General features: G+C 40.5%; 1 protein-coding gene across 2 annotated transcripts in view; it reads right to left on the reverse strand.

The window, feature by feature from the left end:
* Positions 1-27,111, reverse strand: part of triob (trio Rho guanine nucleotide exchange factor b) — a 105,242-nt gene that overhangs the window by 69,581 nt on the left and 8,550 nt on the right. The window contains exon 2 of one of the 2 annotated variants that reach the window (XM_040117200.1): positions 22,863-22,916. In XM_040117200.1, the coding sequence (XP_039973134.1) occupies positions 22,863-22,916 (54 nt within the window). Of the gene's footprint in view, positions 1-8,086; positions 8,181-22,862; positions 22,917-27,111 lie in introns of those variants that run through there. The other variant, XM_040117201.1, reaches the window with a different exon arrangement.

A 27,111-nucleotide genomic window follows, 5' to 3' on the forward strand; every position in this document is an offset into this window, starting at 1 on the left:
CAAACAAGGACAAAAGTCCTTTTAGAATGTAGTGTCTGCTGTATAAGGAAGATTTACAGCACATGTGACTGTGATGGATTTCAGATGGTTCTTTCATACTTCAGTTCTGGGTCAGAGCCCAGTATGTGAACCTAACTTTGGGTTTGTGTGAAAAGAGAGAACTGGGAGGCATTTGTCACATTGCTCAGCCTAGTTTGGCTCAGTCTGGCCTGACTTGGACTGGCTTAGAATGTGGGGAACTTTTGGGAACAGTGCAGAAACGGAGGAAGTGTGGGAGCGGATTCATTTAGTCATTACGGTGCTAGAGATACAGAGTGTATGCATTAGTCTTACTGTATGAGGGTGTGTGTCTGTTCCTGTGTGACTGTGCGGCAGTGTGACTGACAACCTTTGCATGGCTCTAAGAATGGTGCTGCCTTGGAGACAGGAATGTGCCACTTTATCAGCCTTTTGGATGAACTTAACAGAACCCCTGCAGAAAGCAGGGCACAGGCCACAGCAGATCCTCGAGCGGATTCATTTCAGCGCGACACAAAATCGACATACCATCTCTCTCAAAAACGTAACATCAGCGTCCCCCAGGAAAAGTCCAGCCATGAACATCTACCACCATGTCTTCTAGGCAGTGCTGTGGTTGTGGTGTCCACAAATTATGTTCATAGCGTGACACCAGCCAGATTTGTGTTTGTGGTATTTTCATAAAGTTTGTGTCCTGATATTCAGTGTTTAAGACTCAACTTTGTTTGACAGAAGTGGTTAGATAAAAAGAATGGCAGCCTTTGATAGATGGAGAGAAATCTAGTTGATTCTTTTACAAACATCAATGTCAGCTGGGAGTTTGAAACAAGCCAATAACAGCTCTATGAGTTGCACTTAAAGGGTTATACATCAGAATACTGTAGTAATAAAAACAAAAAAAAATCCAAACCAAACAAAACTCTGCAGTCTAGAACACTCAACCTAAACTTACTACACTGCTGAATTCCACATTTTTATGTTGATCTGCAATTATAATTCTTTAACCATTTCACCAAAGACACTTAAATGAAAAAAAAAAAAAATCAAACAAACCGTTTTTATGCCTGTAACTACAGTTTGTTTTTATTGTATCTATTCCTACCTTCTACTCTCATCATGTATCTGCCATACTAAGATGCCACGTTGTGTGCTATTTCTGCTTAATCCCCTAGAGTGTATCGGTATCAGGCTGCCATTGCCCTTCATGTTGTTGTGGGCAATATGAGTGTTTAACCTATTCTACATGATGGGCTGTTACAAGCCGGCTGTTTGTCGCATCCCCAGTGTGACAACCTTGACTAGAATAACAGCAAGTGTGTTTTCCCCACAGTGCAACAGGGTGATAAGATAAACAACTGAGAGCTACTGTCTACTTTCTCTCTCTTGTTCTGCCTCCCTTCCCATTTTTCAACTGTATATCTTTTTACTTTTCTTACTTTCTCCTCTTTTACACACACAAAGACACAGAATTTCTATCCCTCCCTCAGATACAAAGCCACTTCTAGCAGCCTCTATTCTACTCTACTTTTGTGACCTTCAGCCGGAGCTGGCAGGGGGCCTGGGGACTGTGGTGAGCTCAACTTTCATCGGGTTCCTCATATTGTTGTTACAGTGTGGCTTACAGCAAAAATAACACTTTGCTCCTACCGCAACCCCGTTGACCTGGATATAACCCCAAAGCCCAGCAAAAAAGGGTATGAATAAGTGATAACAAATGGCAAGGGTAGGAAACAACAACTAATCTCATGGCACGCAGTTCTGGCACTGTGCTTAATTGGAGCCCTCAGATAAAACAATGCCGTCCCGCCACTGCTAATTTGTTTTTATATGTTTCGTGCTGCAATTTGTTTAACCTAAGCCGTAGTAAGGGGTCATGTCCCGGCTTCAAATACTTTTTATAGGTTAGGGCCATGATAAGGGCAGTGAGGAACAATTACTTTCATAATTGATTAACCTGTCAATTTCTTCATCAAAATAATGAATAATGCCCATTACCACAGCACAAGCTGACATCTTCAAACAGTTTGAGTCCCTTATTCCAAAATATACAATTTACGGTGATGTGAAACTAAGAAAAGCAGCAAATTTTCAAATTTGAGAAGCTGGACCAAGAGAATATTTGGCATTTTTGCTTGATTTAAGGGATTAATCAATAACCAAAGTTGTTTTTGATCAATTTTCTGTTCATCGACTAATGGGTTAATCAACTCAGCACCAGCCATGATCACTTCTCCTGCTCAAACACAAATGTGAGACCTGGAAACAGGTCAACATGCACTGTGCTATTACAATATAACTGTGGAACAAACTATACAATAATTACCTTTACCATTAATGCACAATGAGAGTTTTTGTTTTTAATGGCTCACTACATTAATACCAATATGACCGTACAGTTACTTGAAACAACCTAAATGCAACCCTTGAACACAATGTGATGCATATAAAAAATTCATAATGAAGAATAACACAATCAAACCTTAGGGATGACTGAGTGAACCAAACATATCTTCTGCTAAATATATCCAACAGATTAGGAGCTGTCTGAATGAGCAACTCATCATACAGAGCCGACCGGCGAACAGAAAGCACTGTATATTACCTCCACACCCTTCTTATTTAGCACAGTGAGAAGCTAAGGGGCAATGCTAAGATAAACAATGGTCAGCAGTCTTATGCAAGCCAGAGAGCGTGGATGTGAAGGCCATTTCCCTGAGCTGTGTATGAGAGCACTGAGGGGCACAATCAGAGCAGTTTCATTGCTGTATAATGAACCACTGTGCTCATATCTGTGCTCTCACTATACTGTAGTGCTACACAAAGCGCGCACACACACACACAGACACACACACACACACAGGGTCATAAAATTACACTTTTACACTAATGATGCTGAAAAATGCGTTTGGTAAAAGCAGTAAGAATAATATTAAGATGAGGTGCACACATACAAACACACACAACCTGAAGACAGCCCGAGGATGAATGCATGCTGCACAAATAAGAAAACACGTGTGACTGTCTGTTTGTGTGTAGTGTAATCAACCTTGACAGAATGTAAGTACTGTATGTGTTTGTATAATGCTGCTACAGCTGTTTTTTTTATTCCTTTCACACCTCACTGAGCCTGAATAACAACCTCAACTCTGTGTACAATCTACAAATCTCCTCTTTTCTCTTTGCTTCTCACTTCTCGTGTGACGTCCTACCACTCTGTCTATATTTCTCTCCACTCTCCCCTCCCGCGGTTGACTGTTGACTCCCAACATACTTAGTGTTCCCCTAAGCCTCACTGTTGGCAACCCTCTGTGTCACTTGACAGTATTTAATGCTGTCGTTTTTTATGGAGTTTGTGTCCACACACTGCAACATGGCTAAATTTGAACAGATGAAAAAATGTGAGTTGATGCTACACCGGCAGTCAGCACTTTTGACAGGCACAAGCCCTTTTTGGCAGTGTCAGTGTCAGTAACAGAGGACCGAAGTAGCAGCCTCTTGATTGGAAGCACTTTTGTCTTCCTTTCTTTATCAACTTGCCGCAGCTCCATTCTGTATCTGTCCAGGTTTTATACAGTAAGGCTGTCATAACAATTCCTCCCTGGGGGAAACAGTGTCTGTATATGTATGGAGTCTGTTTTAAAACCCTGCAACAAAGTTTGATGTGTCATCTAATGAAGGCAGGGTTTCATTTCCCTGAGCAGTGTCTATTAGGACACAATGAAACCATTGCCAATTGATCATTTGCTTTTTACAGGCCTGAAAGTGAACTCTTCCATTGATCTAACCATCAAAGTGAAAAGGACAGATATTTTATTGTGCTTTTCTGTATTAGGACAAAAGGTTCACCTATCCCAAGTGACAAAAAAGCAGTCATTATCGAAAGTAAAAGCTTGGATCCATGACTTAAAGTTTTTATCGCAGGTAGGTCTGTCTGTCTGTCTGTCTCTCTCTCTGTATTTCAATTTTCTCGACAACTTCTCATCCGATCAACTTCGAATTCTGCGAGTGTATTCCTGAGGACCCAAGGATGTGCAGTTATTTGGATGAGCGGTTCTCCTGAGAGCTTCAAACATCGCTCTTCTACATGTTACTTGACGTGAAGAAAACGGTGGTACTAGGCTAGGAGGGCAGAGTAGCACGTGCACAATTTACAGCGCACACACGCTAGGGTATTAAGAAAGGTGGAACTCAACTGCAACAGCATTTCCTACGCCTACTCAGACACTATCGGAATGGAGCAGAGCAGAGCAGCCATCAACAGGAAGAAACGGGACCAACTGACCACAAACACTGCATCCCCGGAAAGGATTCCTGGCAATCGGCCCCTGCCGACAGGCACATTTTGAACGGGCGCTGCGCTAGTGTACTTCAAATTCAACTATACCAAGGGCATTATAAATCCTCCCTCAGCGAGCCTTGTTGTGATCTCATTCTGCAGTGCTCTCCTCATGACAAATGGCACTATTTCTCCTAATCGCCTCAGAGCAGTCATCTCCTCAGACATCTGCATTCATTACCCCTGCAGGCACCAAGTCTTGGTGACTGAGCAAGAGGAGATGAAAAAGAACACTTCCATTTTTATTGAGAGTGATGACCGTAGTATCTTCTAGCTAGCTGATCGGAATATTTCAGGGGGGCAAAGCCGGGCTTGTTGTTGTGTACTGTACTTGCCTCATTGTTTACCTCCTGCATGGGGACTTTACGGTCCCACCTGTGCTTAGGGCCCATGCTGGCTGTCCTGGTCGACGTGTTTCAGCTTCTGGCACCGGTCTACCATGGCTAGCAGGCAGTGGCTGTGCAGGCTCACAAACTGTTCAAGCACGGTGTTTCTTTTTTTTCATAGTATGACCTTAACATTCAGTAAACATAAACTTTAATGTATCCCCCAAGTAACTGTTTCTTCTATTAATATCGTTAATATTTTGTGTCTATGCAGCACAGCAAAAGCTGAGCAGGATGACCTATATACGCAACTAAAACAGGACAGCTTAAGCATGAGGGGTGCTGGCAAAGTGAGTTGAGAAAGACAGCAGCGTGGATACATGTAGTGGCATTTTGTGTCCCCCTTCACTTCTCAGAAAGATCCCTTAAATTCTCTCGAGCATAAAACACATACCCACAAACATAAATTAGCAGGAGGTGATAGCTTTTACAGAGATCTGAACATTACAGTCATTTTTAGCCCAACATAAAGTAACTTACCGACATAAAGAAGTCACAGCCCTGAATGAGAATAAACTTAACAGGATTTAGCTTAACATCACAAAAATTAAAACCTTGATCTCACTGACACAGCTTTAAAGAAAAACAAACATTTTATGCTCCACAACGGTATTATTTATTGCAAAGGTTTTCCATTGGTTTGCTCTATATTGTGAGGTGTTCCTGATATTGTGTGCTCTTGGGAGTAGCTATAATGCAGCTGCACTGGACCAGGCGTTTTAAAAGTAGGACTTTTTTGTAACAGTATGCATGTGTTCTCCATAACACTTTATTACCAGGAAACAACCATGAACATATGCCGAGAGTAAGGTGCAGTCTATTATTCAGTTATCCAATCATTCACTCTCCTATCACTTTTCAGACAGAGGCCATATTACATATTACAGTTTCTAACTGCATTTCTAAGTTTACTGTCCCAACAAGGACTACTTATAAACTGCTAAGAAGATCACAAATGAAAATAGTAACAGTTGTATAATTTTCCTTAAGGCAAGCAAGAATCCCTCACCATTACACACAGACATAAGGGTTCTACAAATGCATGACAAATGTTTAATGCTTAAAAAATAACAGTCATAAATTTCTATTATGCAAAACTGAAGCAATAAAACCTTGTATTTCAATCTTCCTTGCTATATTTTTCTAGCACACTCATGATAAAGGCCATAATTGAATACAAATGAGGCAAAACATAAAAAATAAATATTATAAATGACCTAAATCAAATAAATTCTCCAATCTGCAAATGCCATAAGCTGCTGTGCAATGTTATCTTTCAGCAATATTCAGCCCGATTTCAACAACAGCAATACTGTGACCACAATGGGTTATCAAAAACAAAGCAGGTAAGAACCAGGAGGTCGTACTGCAGTTGATTTTAAAAAGCAGCAAAGTGTGATTTGATTCGTTTTATTACATGGCCAATTCCCTCCCCTCTCTCCCTAAACACTACAGTTAACAAAGGCCAGATTTTTCTAATTTTCATGTGTCTTTAATGAGTTTCACATGACTCATTTGAAACAGAATACCCCACAAGATGATGACGATACCACTACATTTTCAATTATAACATCTGCATTTATTATTTAAGGTCCTATTTGTCAAGAGTGAAGTCACATTGATTAAAAAAAAACAAACACAGAATTATGCAAAATATACAAATCTTTTGAGTTTTAAAGGATATATATCCCTCATCCAAGGAGATAATTTTTTCATGTTTTTTGATTGCAGACATTTCAGTCTTACACTTGAGGTGACCCTGTCTTAGTACTTTTATAGTAAGGAATCAAAACAAACACGATTCTGGATAAACATAACAGAATACATATTTGTTAGACAATACTCTACCTGAGAGTCTGATCAGGGTTTTTCCAGCCTGGGCGTACTGCCAGCTGTGGTTATCCAACACTGCCATTGTAAACTGAAACCAGCACCAAACCGTCCCGATCAATCTTAGCCTACAATCTACACCCTACACAGGTCGACAGCGGTTATCCCCCTAACAATATTTCGAACCATACCACTGTAGTATGGCGAGAAGGGAAATGAACAACAGCCGTGCCATATACAGTACTGGCCAACGCCCTGCCACCCACTGAGCTCCAGAAAGCCAAAGGCACTGCCAGCTCTTTTTTGCCTTCACCAACTGGCTTTTCTTTGCCATGTCCCCCCCATGTCACTAACCCCTCCCCAAAACAAGATTTAGTAACAAGTGCTTCTTTGCATTAAACAGTTTTCTCTCCTCCCTGTGTGCCCAGCTAGCTACTCACAGGGGGAAAAAAAGTTAAGCCAGCCAAACAGTTGTCACTGGTGGATTTGCGGGTGAAATAGGCTTTAATAATGATTGGTTGTAATCTTCTCTCTGACTAACACTTAAACTCTGTTGGTCACTGTGAGCTTCTGCGCTGGCGCACCTAAGGATCCTTAACGTAGAAAATGACCTCCTTATTATCTTTACAACGGCATTTAGCCAGAGCACAGAGAGTATTTACCTACCATATGAGACACATACTGAAAAAAGTAAATTCTCAAGTAAATTCATCTGTTACTTTTCAAGTATGCAACAGACTTTTGTTACAAGAATTGCAATAAGTCTTGGATTATTAGCCATCAGGCACAGCATTTTTAGAATTGTTTAATAAAGGGGGGTTTGGATGCGAAACTAATATCAAACAACAGATTTAGTGAAGAAGAGATGCACTAGTAATCAGTTCATTCATTCATAATCATGCGTATGCCTTTTCTATTTGACCCTTTATGCCTGCTTGACGTCAGTGAACCTCAAAAACACTCAAACAACATCTTCATTTGTGTATAAATTCAATGAGACCAAATTATCTTAGCTTGTCCCCCTTTCATGAGCATGGCTAAATTTGATTCAAATACTCATCCATATCCACTTTCATAAAACAGTTGCTTGATTGGGCGCCAAAGCCTTTTCAGCTGAGGCAACGAAACAAAGAGCTCATTCACTGTTTACTCTAAGAGAGAAATTAAGCTTCTTTGTTGTCTCTCAAAGGAAAAAGTCAAGGGGGGATTACCATTATTTTTCCAAATCGTGAGGAAAGCTCTGATAAGCTCCAAAAATGGGTTTTACAAGACATGGAGCTTAAAAGCAAGGCCAAAAGAAGTCACGATCCAGCAACTAAAACTCCTGTGATTACCATGCATTAGCACTCAAGCTGCTGCAAACACATTCTTTTGATATAAAGGTGCTGACATAATAGACAGGCTGCCATACATTATGTGCAGGCACAAATCCAATCAAAGGAGTCGAAAAACATTAACATTTAAAATTTTGTTTTTACATACTATTCACTCTACAGCACTTTCTTGGACCACCTACCAGCTGTCTGACACGGTTCCGCGGTCAGCCGACTTTTCCTTTCCCTGAGAAAGCCCATGTAGTGGAAACGGAACAACATGGTCAGACCAGCCATGTTCAGTGTCACAGATAACCATCCAAAGTGAACCAAGGTGACACAAAGCAGCTTCCAAAAGCGATGATCCCGTTTGTTATATACTGTATTTCGCAAAAAAAAAGAAAAAAAAAAAGAGACCCCTGAGACTGAGGTGTCCAAGATGTCCGCTGTGGGTTTTGGGAAGTGAATCAAACAGTCGTATATTCAAGCACACAGCTGCTGAGAGCTAACTGTGTTCCGCTGATGGTGGACATGTCTTGTCTCAGTGTGTGAGAGTTGACAGCCTTTTTCTTGTCTCTGTCCTGGCTGTGTGTGTGAGTATGCAAACGGGCCAGGTCACATATCTGACTGAGTCTGTTGGAATAAATAACTGAGAGGGATTGTCACCTCTCAGAGAGAGACAGGCGGTGGTGAGCGAGTCAGCTGTAACAAGGATATATGCACATACAGATGAGACACCGTATAGTAGGTCGGATCTTTGCAGCTGTAGATGCCTTGCTGCTCATTCACTATAACATCTGTGGGTTTGTTGATTTTTGAGATGACAAAAGTAAATACACCCCCTTCAGCGAACAGACACTAAAATGTTAATGCACTGTTACTTTTTATTCCATGAAGTTAAAGAAGAGAAGACAATTGAAAACCAATTGTGGCATGTTAAAAGTTTGGGCAACATACTAAGTCAATACTTAGTAACATTTTAAAACATTTGCATACAACTGTAGACATCCCCAACAAATTCTAGTAAATATGAAATAGCAATTATCGATAAGTCGATCAACAGAAAATTACACAGCAACTATTCTGATTGTTGAGTTATTATTTTACCCATTCTACCCCACCTGTTACTCAGGCACGCTGACCCCTACTTGCTTTCTTTCATCTGTTACTTTCTAGTCTATAAGTTATATTTAACTTATTACTTTAGTATTTACTATAAGGACTCCATTAAGAGAAAAAGAATCACCAAGAGGACTGTAGTATTCTTTTCACTAAAACACTACGGCTTACTGTAGCCTTCCGAGCCTGTCTCTGCGACCTCCATACACTGTCTCACTGTTGCATGTTGCACTGTGACTTTAGCAGAGAGAGAGAGGGAGAATGAGAGTAGAAAGACCATGAGAGAAGTAGTGAGTGTGAGAGGGATCAACACCATAAAAAAGAATAAAAGCCCTTTTTAGCATTGAGCATCCATGTGCATCTGTCTGCTTGTAAGCCCACAACAGTATACAGTACAGACTCACTGGGCAGCCAGCTGAGTCGCATCAACACATCAATGAAGTAGAGAGGAGGATACTTTGTACGGCTGAGGGAACACCATTCATCAGCTTCCTCTAACCAAACCCTGCTCCGATTGTCCAGCCGCACAACAAAACCAAGCCAATAAACCACAGCAGGCCCAATAACACTTGACAGGCAGGGTGCAGAAGGGAGAGAGAGAGGGGAGCGCGCGTGCTCCTCTGGTCCACTGTGTTAACAGCTGAGGACAGAGAAGGGAAGAGGAAGGAGAGAGAGAGAGTTTGCTTGAGACAACACCGTATCGGCTGTCTTTCAACGGGTTCAGGCAGTTGTGACCCAAAGCAGATGGGACTTGCACTTATGAGGTCAGATTTTGGGGGAGAGATGAAGGTGGGGGGGGGGTTTGTTTCCAACCACCTGTTTTTATAAGCACTTTCAATTTTGTACATGAAGAATGGAAAATACACAATGTCAAACAAATAAATAAACACAATATCATGGATAACAGAAGCCACCACTCAGTAGAAATAAACACATGCCTTATGTGGAAAGCAGAGAGGGCTACTGTTTGCTAAATTAAATATGTCATCTCGTTACACCAACTGTTTTTATTCATATAAAGGTAGTTGGTGGAAAGATGCACTGATTCAAATTTTATTTTGCCAAAATTTCACAAATTCAATTAAAAGCCCTGAACATTTGGAGGCATCACTAGAGCGAGAGAAAGACAGAGAGCTCAAACTAACAAATAAACAGATCATTCTGGAGAGAAATCTAATTCACCCAATTTATTTTACCAAACACCATGCACCACAAAAGGAGACACAGTATGTGTGTGCCTACGTGAGAAAAAACAGGAAGGACCATCACCCCATTTCACAGCAAAACTGTCTGGTCAGCCAAACCATGACCTCAGCTGACAGTAGCATTAACAGAGCTACAGCTGAGCTCTGATAATAAGATTATTTACTCCCACAAACCTCAGGGGCAAAACTCAAAATTAACACGTCATGAACTTAAAACACCATCATTAATACAAATGTTGTGATAAAAACCTACACTTTAGCATTTAAACTTCACCTTTTTTTGTTACTCTATGGAAATAAAGTCGCAAACATGAGCCTCTGTTAAAAACACATCAATGGTCAGTATATATAAGCGATGCTTTAAAAAAATCCAGCAGTGACTTAGCTTTTCTTTCCTGTGTCAGTTCCGTTGGAATGAAAAAGCAAGAAAAACAAAACCTGAAATAAAAGTGTGCGAGCAGAACATTCAGAGCTGCAAAAATGCTGCTGAGAAACCTCTGTAATTTCTTTTTTATAACCAGTGTCTGTAATGAATGCCTCTACCAGGTGTTGAATGATAAACAGCGAATCAAACTCTGTAGTTTCTGTCTCAGCAAATCCAGCAAACAGAGCAAACTGTCAGAACTCAATCCAACTGTTTAAGTGTAGTAGTGTGTGTGTGTGTGTGTGTGTGTGTGTGTGTGTGTGTGTGTGTGTGTGTGTGTGTGTGTGTGTGTGTGTGTGTGTGTGTGTGTGTGTGTGTGAATGTTTGTGAGCACCTACAGGTCTTCCAGCTTGCTAAAAGCAGGATAGTTCCTGTTTACAATAACCAGTCAGAGCCACTTCCCAGAGGAAGGCACACAAAAACAGACCAAAAAAAGACGCACGTAACAGTCAAAAGTTTTAGAGCCCCCCCATTTTTCCACCTGGTTCTAAATTTACATAATTCAATGCCTCTGTCTTTCTGAAATTAAAGCATAAAACAAATTAAACAGTTGGAGATTATAAAAACAAGGAATCACGGAATCTTCTGTTGAACTAAATTCAATCTAAAGTTTTTACACTCATCCAGCAGCCAAAAACACTAGTGGCATTCCTTCTATGATGAAAATAAATACTCCTCAGAAAGTTCATCCAAACACTGTTGCAGAGGTTCCCACAAATGTGTTGCACTTGTAGTTTGCTTTGCTTTCACCTTCAGTCCAGCTCATCCCAAACCAGCTCCATGGGGTCTAGGTCTGGAGACTGTGCTGGTCTTTCATCAAGTGAAGCAACCGTCTGGTTCTTTTCTTCTAATGTTTTGGGTCATTATCTTGCTGTAGGATGAGCCCCTGACCAGCCAGTCTGTCTTCCTTTGTTACCTGCCTTTTCCTCACCATTCTGAAAGCAATATACAGGACTACTTTCTGCAGTATAGTATCACCCTAATAATGCATCAGAAGGTGTAGTAACACAGTTTGTTCCATCACTGTGTTTGTACAGACAGAGGGCTTGTAAGTAATCATCAAAAGTTGGGGCTCTTCTAGAAATTGTTTGCATTCCCTTTCACATCTTGATTTACTTTATTTACTTGCTGTAAGATGTAAATTCACCAATTTCTAAAGCTCTGAAAAAGGCCTGTTTTCTATGAAATTTACATGAGTTTTTTAGTGGTCGGTGACCTTAACTTTTTTTTTTTTTTTTTTACATTTACTGCTTAACTTTTTACCATTTACAGTTTTTCACTGGACATGAACTGCTGAAATTAAAAAAAAAAAAAAAACTAGAAAAATGGGCGTGTTCTAAAACTTTCGACCAGTTGTGTATACAGACCTTTAGTAGTTCTGTATATTACATCTGTGTGTATGTACGTGTCCAGAGAGAGTTTTTGGAATGACCCTAAGCTCTTCATCTGTTCTCTGTTATCCTCCTCCCTCTATCCATCTCACCCTCTCCTAGTCTGCTATTTTCTTTCCTTTACTTCCTTTTTCTGACCCTCAAATCTCTCTACCACTCCTAAACACTTTTCCCCAGTCATTTTGAATCCTACACTCCCTATCCTCAACTCTCCTCTCTGCTTCCCTCCCCGTCTCTCCATTCCTCTGTGAATAGATTTTCACTAGACTTGTCCTCAACAAAAACCAATGTCCTGTTGAGTACACACACAGCAGACAGGGAACTACAGGCTACGGCTCCATAGCCTGTCTCAAAGCCAGGAGGCAGATGGTGGATCCCATGGCTATCCACTGTTATTACAGCTCCGAAAACAACTGGCTTAAGTAAACAGGGAGCCATGGCTCTATCCGATGGAATATCTGACTTATATGCATGGATGCCCACATGCATATGTGCACCAACACGCAGATAGAGTGGCCAGTGGTCACTAAGAGGAGCAAAAAGGTTGCACGTTTGCTCTCTGTTTCAGCCAATGACAGTGAAACCTTACTTGCTCTGAAGAAATGCCTAACATAAAACGTTAATCTCCATGTACACTAAATTATACTTTGCAGGGCCAAAATAACGAATAAAGATCTAAATACGCTGTGTTTACTGGTGGGAGTATGTTTGCAACTTGCCAGTTGATTTACAACAGTGTTTCTACAGAGGGAAATATTTCACACCAATTTAGACTGTTGAGCAGTTCCAAATCTAATCTCATCTAGTTATTTTCATATTTTGTTCAGGCTCCCGAGTGTCTCAGTTTCTAACCATCCTGCAAAAGAGGAGGGGGGTTGAGGGCTGAGAGAGACAGGGAAACAGATAAAGGTTAGAAAAACGAGAAGTAGGGACAGGCATGGAGAAAAAAAGAGAGAAACAAACATCACATCAGACTGGTTTGTGTCTGCTCCCAATATAGGATACTCTCTTCAAGCCATTTAATTGTAGGTCTTTTTATGACTTCGAGGCCTCAGTTCCAAGCAACAACACAGAACCACATCTCAACCCAGACTCCACCCTGACTGCATATAGATAAGATGCCATACATAGTCATGTTATACTTTTTGCTTTTATCTGCATGATTTATCTATGGGGAAAAAAAAGTTCACAAACAGCACAAAATTACATTATTATTCTGAGGAGAGAGATTGAAAGAGAGTGCGGGGGGAGGGCGGATACATGCTCACTCCCTGCACTCTGTGTCTCGCGCAGTAGGGGTCACTACATACTCTCGTCAGTAAAACAGTTATTCATGGGGAGATAACACCAAGATCTGTAGAAAAACATGAATGTAGCCTCTATGACATCATCAGTAGGTTTCTGGAGGATCATTTTGCAGTGTGATAGACTGAGACTTCTTTTAGTCCAGCAAAAAACCCTCCAAATATATTACTCTTCAAGCCCACATACTGTATCTTTTCAAAGTTTTCCAAATCACCTCCATGACTCTAAACTTCTGACATTTCCTTATTAGCTTTAGCATTCAGATACAGTGGTTGCTTTCTGGACATTACGCAAAAAACACATCCGCTACCATTTAAAAGAGAAAAAGTATTTTTCATTCTTAAATTAAATCCTCGTGTTTGGTTCAGCAAATCTAGTTAAGAACACTGACGACTCATTAATCTGTCACATCTGACTTGGTATCAACAGCCATGTCAAAATACTTGAGCAGGGAAAAGTAAGGGGAAGAATATATTTGGGTTGTGTGGCTGATTATTATTAACTGTGTATCTGATCTGAGAATCAGGCACGTCAACAACATCAACATCATTTCAAACCTCTTCTCTAAAATAGCAAGGATGAGAGGCAAGTCATAGGAAGCTAATGAAGGAAGCAACCCAACATTCCTGACCCTCATATTCCCATCATCGAGCTGAGGATGAATCCATATTGACGGGCTGCTTAAATATTAAATGCGTATGGGTCACTGCACTTTTTTTCACGGCCAAGCGGCTCATCTCTCACTGTCCGCACAAGGGAAGGTTTCAGGATGCCAATGGGGAGTAGAGAGAAAAATTGATTATTTTCACATTTCATCATCCTCAGGCTCCAGGATGCAGTTCTACTGTTGGAGGGCTAGAATAAGAAACAGTTTATAACTGTGTATAGCTTAAAACAGTGCTGGCATCGACCTGGGGTATTCTAATTAAGTTCTTCTTAAAAACACTTCTAAGGATCGTGTCAACTGGCCTGCAGCAAAAGCATCTGCAGCCAATTTTATGTTTAAGTATGACCTGCTTGCCCTGAGGGATAAAGCTACTCAGGCATTGAAAGACTAACAATTGAATGCAATGGTTTCCACTACATGGTGACACAGTGCCAGCCAGTTATAACTATCTTTAGCCCCAAATACGCTCTCTTTGAAACAGTTTTTCTTCTTGTTTCCTTCATATCTTTAAAAATTATCAGCTGACAACAGCTTCAAATACACCTTTTACACAAACTTTTTATTCTTGTTACATATTTTGCTTTCGTCCTGGTTTAAATAAGCCCCATTAGACTGCAATTCAAAAGCCACACACCTGGAGAGTGAGCCAAAGTGAACACCATGCTATGAGCAAAGCCATGTCAGCTCCAACACTCAAACTAATACCTAACAAACCAACCAAGGACAAAATGAGCAAGCATATAACTCATTCAATCTCAGGGTGAGGAAGTATTACTATATGCACGATATGTTAATTCTCTCCAGTCCCCTAATATACACATACTGTATTGTAGGGGGAACAAACCAGCCCCAAGAAGTGATGGATTTGAAAACTCTTCAACTTCTTTGTTTTGATCTGTCAATCACAAACAAGATACAGAAAGTTTTTATAACTTTAACCTATTCATTGGCCATTAACAGCCACAAGATTAGATGAAAATTTACTTAAAAAACAAAATTACTAATTGTTCAGATGTGACATGTAATTATCAGGGATGAAGGGAGAGTATGGGTGAAATTTCAGACTCTTCAATTAGTGTGACTCAGTTTTATTGGATTCTTTCTTAGCTAAATTGTGCAGTTGAAGATTACAATTCTTCAGTTTATGAATGAAATGCAACTCAATCTGCTTATATTCAAATGATCCTTTTCAACATCTTGTTCGATAGTATATGCCACCTTGTGTGATCGATTTCAATGTGCCTTGGAATGTTAGTAAAAGTGGAGTTATTTTAGATGAAATGGCCTTAAAAAATTTCATCAGTAATTGTGAAATGAACCATCCATTAAACTGATACAAATTTGTCTCTTATGATGACAATGGTGACAACGGCTGGAAATGTGATGCTACCAAAACCAATGACAGGTCATATGCCCCCCCCCCCACACACACACACACACACACACACACACACACACACACACTTAAACACAAACCCATACAGGGGGAGAAGTGAGACCACATGACTCACATGCATTCGTTGGTTAGCTGGCAGACCAAAAAAAGTAGCTCTAAGTATAGAGCAGAGTTTAGAGGAACCCAGACACACACACACACAGGAACATATACAAACAAACTGATTCATATAGTAATTATTTCAGATATTTATATTCAATATAATAACATGACCTGATGACACAATATTCCCATTTCAGCTGGCATGTCAAAAAAGTGAGACCTAGACTCACTGTTGCTGAGCCACTTTGTTCTCTGGCTAATGTGAAATTATTCAATCTGTCCCTGTAAAATCATATCATACTTACAAGGTCCAGCAGACAAGATCTGGATAGACATGTCTTCAGCTTGTCTCTGCTCCCTCGGCACTCAAATCAGTCAACTGACCAACAAAGCACGCAGCATGAAAGCACAGGAGGATTTCCATCCATACATGAGCTTCCAAAGGATGAGAGATGGTATAACCTCCCCCTCTAAGAAAATTGCTTGTAGGTTTGAAGAAGCACAGCCTTGACCCCTACTTCTTCCCCATCATCAGGGCTGCTTCAAGTAAACACCTTCATTAGGTGTTAACTTTTGTAAATGGTATGCAGTCTCACACTACCGCTATCTCTACGGCAAAATAAAATCTCCGGGTATTAATCAATACAATTCTTAAGAAAAAAAAAAAGGGGGGCAGGGATCAGCATTAGTTACACTCTATATACATAAGTATCTAATTTCCTGCCTTGCCTGTGATGTCACTACAACAGTCAAACTGCCATGTTGCTGCTATGGATCAAAGATTTAGCTACTGTGGTCTAACATGAAAATGATCTCAATCATTTCTGTATTTGTACAGCTATGACGATCCTGTCACACAATCCGACATCATGCCCTATTCCTCTTTTGAATGAATGAATGACAAGCATTTTAGTATAATTTCTTTAGCATAAAATAGCATTGCTCCTGCAGCAGCACAACCATCAAAAACTGCGAATACATCCGTCGAAGAAGATGGAGAGGGCTCCTGTCCCTGGAGCAGCCAAGTATCCTTTATATCCCTTGACTCAAGGAGCGACCAGCACACATGCCCAACACCCCCCGCCCCACCCTTCATGCTTAGCCCCTCCCCCGTTGGCCATCTCCAGCAAACGATTGGATGATGTACGTGGGGGAGGTTGATGGCGATTGGACAGGTGATGGAGCGGAACCTCGCTTTCCTATGCATCAGTGCTCTCCAGGAAAAGATGGAGGTTGGAGAGAGAAAGAAAAAGGACAAAGATGATGATGATGTGAAAAATAGGGATGAAATGGGGGTTGGGGGGGATAGCAAGGAGAGGAAAAGAGGGAAACAGAGGGCAGGGAGGTTGAAAATGAGCTACATTAGACTGCTCTCCTATATTTTATCCAAACGCTGTCCAGGCATGACACCCATAAGAGATTATTACTTTCGTTATTATTAACATCAAGTCTTGCAGAGTGGAAAGATTCTGATGAAAGCTACCGAGACTGTGATGTTGGCAATGCAGCGAAACACACTGTCTGGACTTAAGGGAAAATGCAGTTTACAACAGATGGAGCCTATTAGCATACAGCAGGGTGGTGTATTTATGCATTTAACGTGTTTGTTTGTATATGGAGGGCAGGGTTCAGCTACGCATGGTGCTGGTGCTTGGTTGCTGCTGATATATAAATGAACACGTTTGTCTGTGCATGTGTGTATACTGTGTGTATTACACTCTCCTCCTAAGGCCTTATTCTAGATCACGCGTCTCATACTACACACACACATACATGCATTGCATAAGACTCTGGGGGACCAGGACTAGAATACATGCATTGACAACGAAGGAGTTGTGTGTGATAAACACAGAATAGTAATATGGTTAATAGTATTAAAATTCCTAGAAAAATAGAGCAACTCATTCAAGCCTATGAAATGAGTATATAAGTAATAATAATATAAGTAATAAATGGCAAGAAATTGCCTTTGAATTTCCATGCATTATTTGATTTTATTTTTTTGTTTTTATATGACAATGTTTAGTTATTTGATGCCTTCGAATGATCAAGATGGTATAAAGAATAAATAATATAACATTTAATATTATATATTAAATATAATATTATATTTAATATTTCCATGAACACTGGATGCTTTCTATTACATTTTTGCCATTGTTGCATATGTTAAGATATATGATATAATAATTATATCAAATGCACTGCAGAACTTTGAGCCAAAACTTATTAGAATTGATAGGACACCCACTTCCCATCATTTTTCAATCAGTATCAGTTTAATCAGAAGATTCTGATTGCATGACAAAGTTTTTGACTGAGCAACAACATGTCTAATAAAAGAGCCTGAACCACTGTATATGCAGCAATATAGCAATTAAAAGCTTTGTTCAAAGATCGTTATTCAGTGACACAAACACACTCATTCCACAATGTGCATGTTTATTAATTAATAAATAAATAATTAATTATTGAAGTGGTGTGGGAGGTTTTGAAAAAATTTTTATCCACCCCTTTTTGGAGTTGATTGTCTTGTTATTTTCAGCCACAGGAAATATTGCTTAGCCAAACAGATATCATTATGTTGATATCCTGTGACAAGAGGATGCAAGCTGTGCTCTTCCTAAAACCAACACAGCCAGTGTTCTAAAGCATGATCCAATTAAGGCCTTGAAACACACACACAAAAACACATACATACACACGAACAAGGCTAAAAGGCACACACAGAGGTCAGGATGCACACACTCACAGGCACATCTGAATGAACTACATGCACAGAGACACACACAAGGCTGCACACAAACATGACACAAACGCGCTCAGCACAGAGTCCAGCTGTCTCCGTGTAAGACACCACAGGGAGTCTAACTGGCTTTCCTCTCTTTCATCCCATCTCCTTTGTGTGTGTGTGTGTGTCTGTGTGTGTCTGTGTGTGTATGTGAGAGAGAGAGAGAGAGAGAGAGAGACAGAGAAAGACTACCAGAAGATTTACCCCAAAGGCAATACTGCCAAAATTTCAGCTGTCATGAATAATTTGAACTATTTAATGGTTTGAAACTAATAACCTTCCAGACTGATAGGAAATGTTTCAATCCAATTATAAATAAAAGAAAATAAAAACATCAAAACAAGATAACAGTGAGATTCTGTCAATGTAATGACATTCCAGTGGACACTTTGCAATGTCCTTCCTCCATAGTAGTAAATATATTATGAAGTCTGAAGGTTTACCTGCCATACTAAGCCTTATCCATGCCGTAACTTGTTCCGTTATAAGACCTGATGCCAACCTCAGACAACTATACAAACTCTCCTTTATCTCACAGTGCAGCAGAACAGGCTTCACTGAGAGCTGTTGTAAACTGTGATCACACACTCTTTTCTAGAGACTAGGTGGTCAGTGCTTGTAAGTAATGCATGCCTCTATGCAAATTATGGGTGATACTTGTCCAATTATATGTGTGCATGCGAATTAGCTGACCGCACCTTGTTGAATCTTGTGGTTTTAGGCAGGCCACGTTCAAATGAAGTTCAAGCAACCTCTTAGTTACGCCATGGTATTAAACACACCTCATGTGTTGCAGAGGTAAGGACGTGAAACTGTAGCCAACATTCGGCTCATTTCAATTTATTTCTTTTCTCTATCCCCTGCCTGTTTTTCAGTGTTGTTATGGGCCCTAGATGCAGCGATTTGGCTCATTTTTTACATAATTTGTAATTAGCATCGACCCTTAAGTAAAAAAAAAAAAATTCTGGTGTAACTGCCTACCATCTTTTGAGAGATACAACCAGACAACAACAGAAAGAAAGCAGAGAGTGAGTGAACAAAATTCACCCAAACGTGCAAATAACCACATCCACAAACACACACTATATAGAGTTTAGTCTTCCCCACCCCGGCCTCTGCTGGGGAGAATTAAAAAAAGACAATAATCCTATGAACTCCAGAAAAAAACCACTTCCTCCTCTGCTTAGAAGCGTGTGTATGTATGTGTGTGTATGACTGAGTGAGCATTCCTGCCTGCCCGTTTACCCACAGAGCACATGGTTAGCATTGAAAGCCCTATTCAATAGGAACCACACAGCGAGCTCAGTATGGGCAGAAATGAGAGCCTGATCTCACAGCTGAATTAAACTGAGCAGAAACATATGGAAGCAAGGAAAGGAGGAGAAAAGAGAAGAGTCAATCAAATATCGTAAATGTCTGAGCCTTTGTTTACCTCCTTTTCATCCTGCCTTTTTTTTTCCTCTATCCATGCTCAGATATTCATCTGTTTCTGCAGCCAGCAAGACACAGACTGCAAATCATTCTCATCTAATTCGCGATCCTATGTATGCTAAATATTATTAGTGCAACAAGAGATCAGAATCATCCTGACTAAACAGGCAGTTGGCTACTGTTGCAGATTATCTTCGACTGGAAGCCAGAGCAGATCTGGGGAACAGTCCAAATATTTACTCTAAGTACATTTAGTCTGTAAATCCATAAGCAGACCAACATTGTTTTGGGACACTTGTGATTTTGTGGTTACGTGTCTTCTACAAAATACATCCAGATTTAGGCAAAGTAATGCAGAGGTCTTAAAACCCAAGAGGTATTACTACATAAATGTGATAATTAAAGCCAAAGAAACTGGTTGAGTGAAAGAGTAAGAAAGTCAGTGAACTTCCAGAATGTGCGTGTAAAATGAAAATGCTCATGTTTAGATGCTGGATCTATCTAGGCCCCCACGTGGTACTATGTGACATGAGCAGAACAGATGAGTGCTGACAGGTCAGACAGGAGAGGCACGCTGGTGTTGGCAGAAAGGTTAAAGCTGGCATGGACTGAGTCTTGGGACGTAAAGACATCACTCAGCACTGAAGTAAGACCTATAGGCTACAAATGCTGCGCATGATTTCTGTTTGCACTCTCATCAAACATAAACCAACATAATTGGTTTGGGTCCACTGATCGAGTCACTCATCTTTCCTATTTTTAGCCATATCTATCCATCAATGAATGAAAAAGGGGTAGAAATCAAGTCTTGCTGCTGTTATATCAGAAATGCTTTGATGTATTGTCTTAAATCTGGGCGAATGATCTAGTATTGCCTGCTGCAGCTTTGTTTTGGGCAAAGATTTGATTCTAACAGTGTAGTCAGTGTAGTCTAAAACACTGCTCAGCCTATATTAGCCTGCAAATAACCATAGAAACAATAATGATGCTTTATGCTAAGTAAATATTTAAACTAACTGATCTGAATTAGTAACTTGGTTAAGCAATGCCAGCTCTCTGTTGTTCTTCATCTTGCCTCATCCATTATTTTCTATCTCAAGATACCATGTCATACATCACTGCTAACTTATCAACCCACATAGACAAGACTGCCTCTCTACATACATATAGCTTTGAGATCCCAGCAACCCATGGAGTTCTGAGCAAAACAAGTCTAAAGCTCTGAAAAGACCAATCTTTCTCAAAACATGTGGGCCAAACAAGCCAATATTAGATTAAAAAACAGGAAATGCCCAGTTGAGGTTATGTCAAATCCTTTGAAAGGAAGCAACAAAGAATCTAAAGCTAGGGCATCTCATGGAGGCAGGACCAAAATTCACGACAATATGTATGAACACCTAGCTATTTCAGAAAAAGGAAAAGAAAACTGTTGAAAAGGCATACAGTGCATGATGGTTGGGAGGAGGCAAACAAAAATAGCCAGGAAATGTGTGTGTGTGTAATTGAATGTTTGGTCAGCCTTGCTGAGGATGTGCACTCATCCACCAACACAGACACACACACAAACTCAGCCACACATGTCCACACACGTCCTTCATTCACACATTATTGAGGAAAAATAAATGTTCTGTTGTGGCCAGCAGCACACACCATGTTTAGAATGTGCCACATCAGCTAATAAGTAACTAAAAGATGCATTAGTCTTCATTTTTTCGAGAGGACTGTGCACACCTGCAATTTCATGTTACAGTGCAACGGAACGCTTCGGGCAATTTACTAAATCGACACTTAATTCAACAGCAAGTTAATTTTGCTCAGAGTAATTGAAAATGAACAATGGACAATCAGCCATAAATGGCCAGTACAACCTGATTACCTCTGATTTACTGTGAGCAGCTCATGAATTTCTGCCTGATTCCAACAAAAATATACAAAGACACCACTGCAGCTCTAATTTTTTTGTGAGGCAGCCTCAGGGATGAAATTCAAAAGGTTTTTGGGCAAAAGGCCTGTGCACAGGATTTGGCTGGCATGCCCCAATCATTTCCCATTAACACCCACTCAGATTCTGGCAACTGAGAATAATAGGACTGGCTGTAAATTGAAAACAGTCTTGTAAAATGTTCATCCCTGGATGACCCAGTTTGAAAACATCAGGTCAAAACTGTGTCAAACACATGGGGCTCAAAGAGATAAATGGAAGCCAGTCTAGTGATGTTTGTAGAGAGGTCACAAAAATTGCTGCATGTGTCTCATCCATCCCTGACACTGTCCTCTTTCTAAACGCTAATATTGTAAAGCTCATAGACGTGCATAAAAAAATCTTTTAAAAATGTTTCTACTAAGTGTTCACTCTTGACATGACAACTCAGATGCACTTTCTGCTACTGTATGCCATCTTATCTGGCACCGATTAGGCCAAGCCTTTCAATTTAAATAAGACTCTTTTTTATGGAAACCTCCAAACACTTACATTGTATTTTAGTCCAAGAGAGATTAAACTGAATAATCTATGGGCAGGGAGCAGGGCCCACATTCATATGGGATAATCTATGTGCATACTAATATGGACCACTTAACTGCCCCGTTTATACCCAAAAACACCTCACCCTGGAGAGAGTGACTTGATGTATTTTTAGATGTACAGTATGTTCTGGGGGTATTAGGGACTTGAGCCCACAAGGTCATGGTTGCTAGCTGATGCCGCAGAGGAGCTTGAGTCTAATGTGATTCAGCGCAGCAGAATTTTGATGGAACATAACATTTTACTTAAAGTGCGTATGGTACATGGTGTTCTTGATGTTACAGCTCTGTCTCCTCACACACACATGCACACTCAAATACTATATTAATGACACAGAAACACAGTATCTTATCCAAGGAAATGTTTCGTGCGTCCACTTGCTGTTCTGCTACAGCCAGTTCTCGTCTTGCCAAACACACAGACACAGGTCATGGAGCTCTGAAGCTTCCCTAAACAGAAAATCCTTGTTTCCCACTTTCTGTCTTTATTTTCAAATTCTATTTAATGTTGGACAAATAAGATTAGGTGCAACTTTTTTCATTATGACTGACATGACTGGCAAGACAGACAGATTGGGGTATTGAGTATGAGCAATACACAGATCATGTGCATACGTTCTCCTACCTGAGGTTTGACCTGGGCCATCCAGTTTGGATTCACATTTTGGAAGAGAGCAATCTAAAAAGAGATGGACAGATAAAAAAAATTAGACGAAGGAAGTTTAAGAAAGGAAATAAAGAGTGAAAGCCCTTTCCTGTGATCCTCATGATAAGTACATCAATGCTCACCATGTTTTAGTGTCAGAAGTTAGAGCTTTGTGATTACAGAGCACAAATGAGAGAGTGAGAGAGAAATTGTGGAGCCGCTCTTTGATCTGAGTCTTTGGATGGTCCCTCCCTGAGATTACACACCATTAGACAGGCTGCACACAGAAGCATGTGCACACATACACAAATACTGCACATGTGCACTCACAATCAATGTGTAAATGCACATATAGTACATGCCATAGCTGAAAAGCTGATGAAGACATACTGTACCTTCAAGTCTGAGTCCAAATGTCTGTATAGAGCTAGACTATAGATTCTTCTGTGCTCGTCTCTCTCTTCTTTACCCTATGCTCTTACAAGCTGTCACAAACACACACACACACACACACACACACACACACACACACACACACACACACACACACACACACACACACACACACACACGCACACGCACACAAAGACATATACAGACTGATGCATGACTCTCAGCACACCAGCTGATAAAGTGAATGAATCATTTAAAGATACCAAGTACAGTAGATATCTTTATCTCTAATGCCTGTGGAATTATCTTCAGAGAGATGAAATGTTAAGAATATTCAGCCAGACTTGCGAAAAAGCAGAGCAGTGAGTCTGGTGTATTCTAAGCTTATAACATTAGAGTGGAGAAAACACTGGATCCTGCCTGAACGGCAGTGCAGGAATCAGTGACATCAGTTTCTGCATCCCAACTGATTCATTAATAACAACTGATTCATTATGGGCATTCAGGTAATCCACACATCCACCACGCAAATCTTACTTTCAGCAAAATTCATACTACATAAACTAGGTAAAATTACTGCAATGCTATTTTTTTTTCTTGATATAAAAAAAATGATGTGAGAAGGGTTCCATGCCAACTTCACACACTTAATTCTTTAGTTGGACTGACTGGCATTTGGTATCCGACAACAGACTGACAAACTTTCTTTCTGGGTCACTCATCAGTAGCAAACTATAGTGGCACAAGATAGCACAGAGGAGAGGCAGGGAATGAGGGACAGGGGAAGCTTAGCTCTTCTTCGCTCTGACTTCTCCTGGCTGCCTCTCTGAAAAAAACAACCTGGCATATGCTGCTGCCTAGTGAGGATTACAGTAAGCACCTGTTCACACACTGTATGTTTCATTTTAAACATTGTAGTGGTGATAAAGTGTTTGGTCCAGTGAAGATCTCACAGAATTTCAGAGGCTTTACATGTGTTTGGCATTTAAGTCTTGGTCTCAGTGTGTTTGAATCTTCGGAGGAGCATGTGAAAGCAGTCACAAATTTAACTCTGGTGTTTGTTCAGATACTCTGAACATCATTCTCAGTGTGAAATTGTCTTTACAGAGTGGCGGAATGTATAGTGACTAGATACTGGGGAAACATGGTCAGCATATGTTGCCAGGCAGGGATTAGGTGGCAACATGGTCATATGGACAGGAGGGAGTCAGTGAGAGAGAGAAGGCAGAGGTAATCTTCTACAAAAAAGGGTGAAAGAAAGAAACCAGTCAAAGACAAGTGGCAGAGCTTTCGCTTGTAGCTGTGATCAAGATCAACCTGTAAGAAAGTGGAAAGAAAGAAATAACTATTAAGCATTGTCCAACATCTCCTCACCAAAAGTCCATCTATTTGAGAGGGTAAAGGACTCAGATTTCTCTCCGATCTTAATCAAACTATTGATAAAAACCCGACAATTCTTCCTGCAGCTTCAATACAGGGTCGATATGAAGAATCTAATATTCCTAATTGGAAAATTAGAAGGATATTAAAACCAGGGACAGAAGAAAAATAAGTAAAGGCCTGTTTCTTCAAACTGAAGTGAAACTGTGCCCTTTGTTTCACAGTTTCATCTTACGGTAGTTGAGTGTGAAATATCAAATTAATTTGATTTTCTTTGGTGTGCAAGCATTCTGTGTTTTACTGACAGTAAGCTTTAGCCCTACCTCTATGTGTGAATGCTTCACCAACAAAATAACCATTTAGCTACAACAGTACAACAAAATTGGCAGCTTTTCTTCTAAAACAGTAACAATTTAACAGTAGGTTCCTCTGCAAGCCAGTACAGTAAGATGGGATGTTAAGTTTGATCCTCAACCTATTTTATCCGAAGCCAGAGAGGCCAAGCGGCAGTTTAGCCTTCCTAAGCCAGAGGAGCACTGGGCTGGCACTGTTCACGCGACAGGGATCAGAGGCTGCTGCTGTCTTCAAAGCAAGAGGGAATGTTGGTGTGTGTGTGTTTGTGAGAGAAAGAGAGACTACACAGTTCCTGTTGGACAGACTGTGTGCAGCTGTTGACAGAAGACAAGCACTCTCAGGCAGCACACAAGCTCACACATGTATTCAAACGCACACTGCAGACTGTGCTTTGATTTTACCAACGTTGAGTCCGTGTTATGCTTTATTCAAATTTTTTGTTTTCATACTGGCTTAATAACTGACCTTGGACTGTCTGCTAAAACAAGTTAAACATGCTATTAGTGCAGGAGGCCCGCTGAAGCGCATGGGTCTGGTATCTGAAGTTGCAAGTATGCAGTTGGACATGTGCAAGTGTGCAACCGTGCTGGAGAGAATATGAATTATTGAAAGGCAATGCTACACTATCAACTCTATACAACATTTATTGCATACGACCATGAAACTGAAGAAAAAAGTCAATATGAAATATGAAACTACTGCACAACTGAGAAAGATGTATGATGATCCTTCTTATGCACTTTACACGAGAAGGGGAACTGGTTTGCTCACTAACTGATTTCATGAAAGACCAATGGTGTAACTTTATCACTCAGTCAATCAGTCGTCTCTCGACACTTGATTTACTGACACTGCACCACTCTCTCAAGAGGAACTTCTTAAAAACCGTGCGTCTCGGAACTCAAGGGGGGCACGGCCTCAGGGGTCCAGGGCTGCTTTTTCAGAGTGCTATTCTTGAAAAAATGAGGCACAAAGCAATGTGGGAGGCTTGCGACTTCAAATCCCCGATCCAGATGCTTCCTTGCTTTAAGCTGTAGATAGGGGGAGGAACTGTGAAAGAGAGGGAGGATTGAAGCATCTGCTGCAGGGGGAAAAAGGAGAGAGGAGAAAGGTCGAGGAGGGAAGAATCAGGAGTGAGGAGGAATTCCAGTAAATTAATATATGTTTAAATGATAGTCTCCGGCAATGGTAAAAACCTGTGCACACAATGAAAGTAAAAATGTTAACTGTGGTCATCGGCCATTGCTGCTCCCCTTTTAATTAACTGGAACAATATAATATCTTTTAGTTCCAAAAGCTGACATTATACTGTGTAAATTTGATCTATGCCAAAGTGTTGTGGTGGCTTGTGGTTTCCAAACACCTAAGACACTTAATGTTTTTGGTTTGACCGCAACACCAGGGCCAGCCCTATAAACGTAAATGTCCGTGACTGACAGACTGAGTGATAAAGTTACACCCATTGGTCAGCAAAAGGCTGCGTGACTGAGTTCTTGTTACAGTATTGGTCGGCCAGCCAAGTAGTTGGGGTTTCCCCCCTGGCTGTTGCTCTTCCAAATTGAATAGGTGCAAACAGTTTCTATTGCGTCATCATGGCGTCATCAGCCGAAATAGATTTACCGACTTTTCACAACCTTTTAGCAACTGTTCTTCACATAAGCACCAAGTGTCAAATTAAGCGACTTTCGGGACAAACCTAAGCTACTTTTCGTAGAAAAGATTCGCCAGTATTGCCCTGCGAGCGTGAGGTTGGACTTTTGGCCGGCACACCTCTCTTTGAGTCTCATTCAATTCAACGGCAGCTGACATAGAGGGGAATGAGCTTTCTACCTCTCTCTCTGAGTCATTATTTTACAAGCAAATATAGCAAAAACTACTGCACAGCCGTTGTCTTTAACCCATGCGTGTGGTGATTTTGTCAGATGACGTCAGCTGCTGGTTAACACGTAGTCTTAATGGGCCGCGTTTGAGTCACTATTTCATACTTGTTCCATTGTCTGACCACAGAAACTGAAAAACATGTAAATGAGAACAGCCTAATCTGGAATTTGACTGTATTTAATTACTGTACATGTGAGCAAAGAGAGTAGGAGAGAAGCAA

The sequence above is a fragment of the Xiphias gladius genome, chromosome 22 (assembly GCF_016859285.1).
Source record: "Xiphias gladius isolate SHS-SW01 ecotype Sanya breed wild chromosome 22, ASM1685928v1, whole genome shotgun sequence".
Classification (NCBI taxonomy): domain Eukaryota; kingdom Metazoa; phylum Chordata; class Actinopteri; order Istiophoriformes; family Xiphiidae; genus Xiphias; species Xiphias gladius.